Source organism: Oncorhynchus mykiss, chromosome 5, assembly GCF_013265735.2.
Source record: "Oncorhynchus mykiss isolate Arlee chromosome 5, USDA_OmykA_1.1, whole genome shotgun sequence".
In the NCBI taxonomy this organism is placed as follows: Eukaryota; Metazoa; Chordata; class Actinopteri; order Salmoniformes; family Salmonidae; genus Oncorhynchus; species Oncorhynchus mykiss.
In genome coordinates, this window is record NC_048569.1 from 4416664 (window position 1) to 4420856 (window position 4193).

General features: G+C 46.2%; 1 protein-coding gene across 2 annotated transcripts in view; it reads right to left on the reverse strand.

The window, feature by feature from the left end:
* LOC110513199 (netrin receptor DCC-like) overlaps positions 1–868 on the reverse strand; it is a 632990-nt gene extending 632122 nt beyond the window's left edge. For both annotated transcript variants that reach the window (XM_036976622.1, XM_036976621.1), the window contains exon 1: positions 354–868. In XM_036976622.1, coding sequence (XP_036832517.1) covers positions 354–441 — 88 coding nt within the window. In that variant the 5' untranslated portion in view covers positions 442–868. The remainder of the gene's footprint in view (positions 1–353) is intronic.
* Between the last annotated feature and the right edge of the window lie 3325 nt (positions 869–4193).

Genomic DNA, 4193 nt, shown 5'->3' on the forward strand with positions numbered 1-4193 from the left:
ATTGCCATTTCATTTTAGCCCATCAGCAAATCAACAGGGAGGTAAAATAATACAACGAGAAGTAATTAGGCTATTAAAAATACTAAACCGAGATTTGCAGGAACATTTTTAAACGGCCTGAATTGGTTCCCAAATTTGAATAAAACCGAGTAAAAGTCAAGCGTAAAGCTGTTGGCTTCTCTGCAACAGCACCATGACCAATACGCATCCAACGGCAACCTACCTCCAGCAATGTGCCAATTAAATACATCTGTATGCAACACACTACACAGGATCTATTTTGTGGGCACGCACACCCGCGTAGTTTACATGTTTCGACATTAAAATATTTGGTAGGCTATTCAGAGACTTACCATATGATGGTGAATCACCGGTGAGATAGCATAACCAGACAAATACCGAAAGTCTTTTCACCCAAAAACATCCAAATGATCCCTCCATGATTCCGATTCACCGCTGAGCGACACTGGTCCCACTATCACAAAAATCCTTTTCTAAAAACCACACAACCCACGAATCAATTCATGAGCGCAGTGCGTATGGAACCGGTTGCACAATGAATCTCCCAATACAATAGCAACAAAAAGCAGTCAGGTACGTCGGTGGTAGTTTCCAAGTTATGAAGAAACAACTAAAACCGTTTAGTTATTCATCTTTTTTTCAGCGGCAGTGCTCCAAGCGTAGCGCGGTAGAAACCCCCCTTGGGAAAGGACATGCGGGCTTCGGATCACCAGTAACGGGAGCTGTCCAGCGGTTCACTGTGAGAGACCAGCGTGAGAGAGAGGAGATGGGTGCGCGAATTAATTGATCTAACTGGGGGTTGGAGGTAAAGAGCGGAGTGATATTAACTCCGCTGAACCGGATTGGAACGTTTGGAGGATCGATGGAACTATGGAATAAACTGGGGGATGAGGGGGTTCTAGTATTGGGATTCCAGGCAGTTGAGGGGAATGAGAGAACTCGCCTGCCATCTCTGGTCACATTATGAACTGTCGATAAATGCCACTCATCTCCTGTGTGGTGGCGACCACCTTTAATTCGGCATTCACAACCTTTTCTGATTGCGGCCTGTGGACATTTGTATTACTATAGAGACAGAAGCGACATACATATTGACTGATAAGAATTAATTAAATATTGAGGGTCCCGTTTTGCATATGAACCATTCAGATGTATGCACACATGAGACAATTATTCAAGTCTAGGGGAGTGCAATATTACCTAAATATTATGAAGCATAAAAACATGACAGAGAAAACTATTTGAAGATGTGTGTCAGACTTGTTTTTTGCTGAGTTTAGTGGGTTAATCTTGTCTTGAGACATGAGGAATAGTCTACCTGGGTTAAATAACCTACCAGGTCAAAGGAATAGTCTACCTGGGTTAAATAACCTACCAGGTCAGAGGAATAGTCTACCTGGGTTAAATAACCTACCAGGTCAGAGGAATAGTCTACCCGGGTTAAATAACCTACCAGGTCAGAGGAATAGTCTACCTGGGTTAAATAACCTACCAGGTCAGAGGAATAGTCTGACCTAGATTCCTCTGGGTCCTCCCTTTTACTAGCTGATTCCTCCAGGTCCTCCCCTTTACTAGCTGACTCCTCTGGGTCCTCCCTTTTACTAGCTGACTCCTCCAGGTCCTCCCCTTTTCTAGCTGACTCCTCTGGGTCCTCCCTTTTCTAGCTGACTCCCCCAGGTCCTCCCTTTTACGAGCTGACTCCTCTGGGTCCTCCCTTTTACTAGCTGACTCCTCTGGGTCCTCCTCTGTACTAGCTGACTCCTCCAGGTCCTCCCCTTTACTAACTGACTCCTCCAGGTCCTCCCCTTTACTAGCTGACTCCTCCGGGTCCTCCCCTTTACTAGCTGACTCTTCTGGGTCCTCCCCTTTACTAGCTGACTCCTCTGGGTCCTCCCCTTTACTAGCTGACTCCTCTGGGTCCTCCCCTTTACTAGCTGATTCCTCTGGGTCCTCCCTTTTACTAGCTGACTCCTCTGGGTCCTCCCTTTTACTAGCTGACTCCTCTGGGTCCTCCTCTGTACTAGCTGACTCCTCCAGGTCCTCCCCTTTACTAACTGACTCCTCCGGGTCCTCCCCTTTACTAGCTGACTCTTCTGGGTCCTCCCCTTTACTAGCTGACTCCTCTGGGTCCTCCCCTTTACTAGCTGACTCCTCTGGGTCCTCCCCTTTTCTAGCTGACTCCCCGGGTCCTCCCCTTTTCTAGCTGACTCCTCCAGGTCCTCCCCTTTACTAGCTGACTCCTCTGGGTCCTCCCCTTTTCTAGCTGACTCCTCCAGGTCCTCCCCTTTACTAGCTGACTCCTCTGGGTCCTCCCCTTTTCTAGGTGACTCCTCCAGGTCCTCCCTTTTTCTAGCTGACTTTGCTGATAACTACTTTATTGAGGAAACATGTACTAACTACTAAGCCTGTGATATGTGGTTGTCCCACCTAGCTATCTGTAGATGAATGTACTGACTATGACTGGTCCACCTAGCTATCTGAAGATGAATGTACTGACTATGACTGGTCCACCTAGCTATCTGGAGATGAATGTACTGACTATGACTGGTCCACCTAGCTATCTGAAGATGAATGTACTGGCTATGACTGGTCCACCTAGCTATCTGGAGATGAATGTACTGGCTATGACTGGTCCACCTAGCTATCTGGAGATGAATGTACTGACTATGACTGGTCCACCTAGCTATCTGGAGATGAATGTACTGGCTATGACTGGTCCACCTAGCTATCTGGAGATGAATGTACTGACTATGACTGGTCCACCTAGCTATCTGGAGATGAATGTACTGACTATGACTGGTCCACCTAGCTATCTGAAGATGAATGTACTGACTATGACTGGTCCATCTAGCTATCTGGAGATGAATGTACTGACTATGACTGCTCCACCTAGCTATCTGAAGATGAATGTACTGACTATGACTGGTCCACCTAGCTATCTGGAGATGAATGTACTGGCTATGACTGGTCCACCTAGCTATCTGGAGATGAATGTACTGAGTATGACTGGTCCACCTAGCTATCTGGAGATGAATGTACTGGCTATGACTGGTCCACCTAGCTATCTGGAGATGAATGTACTGAGTATGACTGGTCCACCTAGCTATCTGGAGATGAATGTACTGACTATGACTGGTCCACCTAGCTATCTGGAGATGAATGTACTGACTATGACTGGTCCACCTAGCTATCTGGAGATGAATGTACTGAGTATGACTGGTCCACCTAGCTATCTGGAGATGAATGTACTGACTATGACTGGTCCACCTAGCTATCTGAAGATGAATGTACTGACTATGACTGGTCCACCTAGCTATCTGGAGATGAATGTACTGGCTATGACTGGTCCACCTAGCTATCTGGAGATGAATGTACTGAGTATGACTGGTCCACCTAGCTATCTGGAGATGAATGTACTGACTATGACTGGTCCACCTAGCTATCTGGAGATGAATGTACTGACTATGACTGGTCCACCTAGCTATCTGGAGATGAATGTACTGACTATGACTGGTCCACCTAGCTATCTGGAGATGAATACACTACTATAAGTCGCTCTGGATAAGAGCATCTGCTAAATAACTAACATGAGTGCACTGTGTAGGGAATAGGGTCCATTTGGAACATAACCCTGATGGTTCCCTTCAACAGAGAGGACAGACACGGTATGATTCATGGAGACAGGACAGGACAGACATAGTGGCCATTTGGCCCTGATGAATCCCTTCAACAGAGAGGACAGACACAGTATGATTCATGGAGACAGGACAGGACAGACATAGGGGCCATTTGGCCCTGATGAATCCCTTCAACAGAGAGGACAGACACAGGAGCACTATGGTTTTAAAGCCAAAAGTCACATCTCTGTGTTTGAACGTCTAAAGCAAATCCCCCTTTAAGGGTATTTCCTGAATACGCACACATAGTGTTCTGAACCACCGAGGACCAGTTTCCCAGATGCAGATTGAGCCTAGCCCTGGACTAAAAAAGAATCACGAATCATACTCTTTAGTCCAGGACTCATCTAAATGAATCATACTCTTTAGTCCAGGACTCATCTCCATGAATCATACTCTTTAGTCCAGGACTCATCTCCATGAATCATACTCTTTAGTCCAGGACTCATCTCCATGAATCATACTCTTTAGTCCAGGACTCATCTCCATGAATCA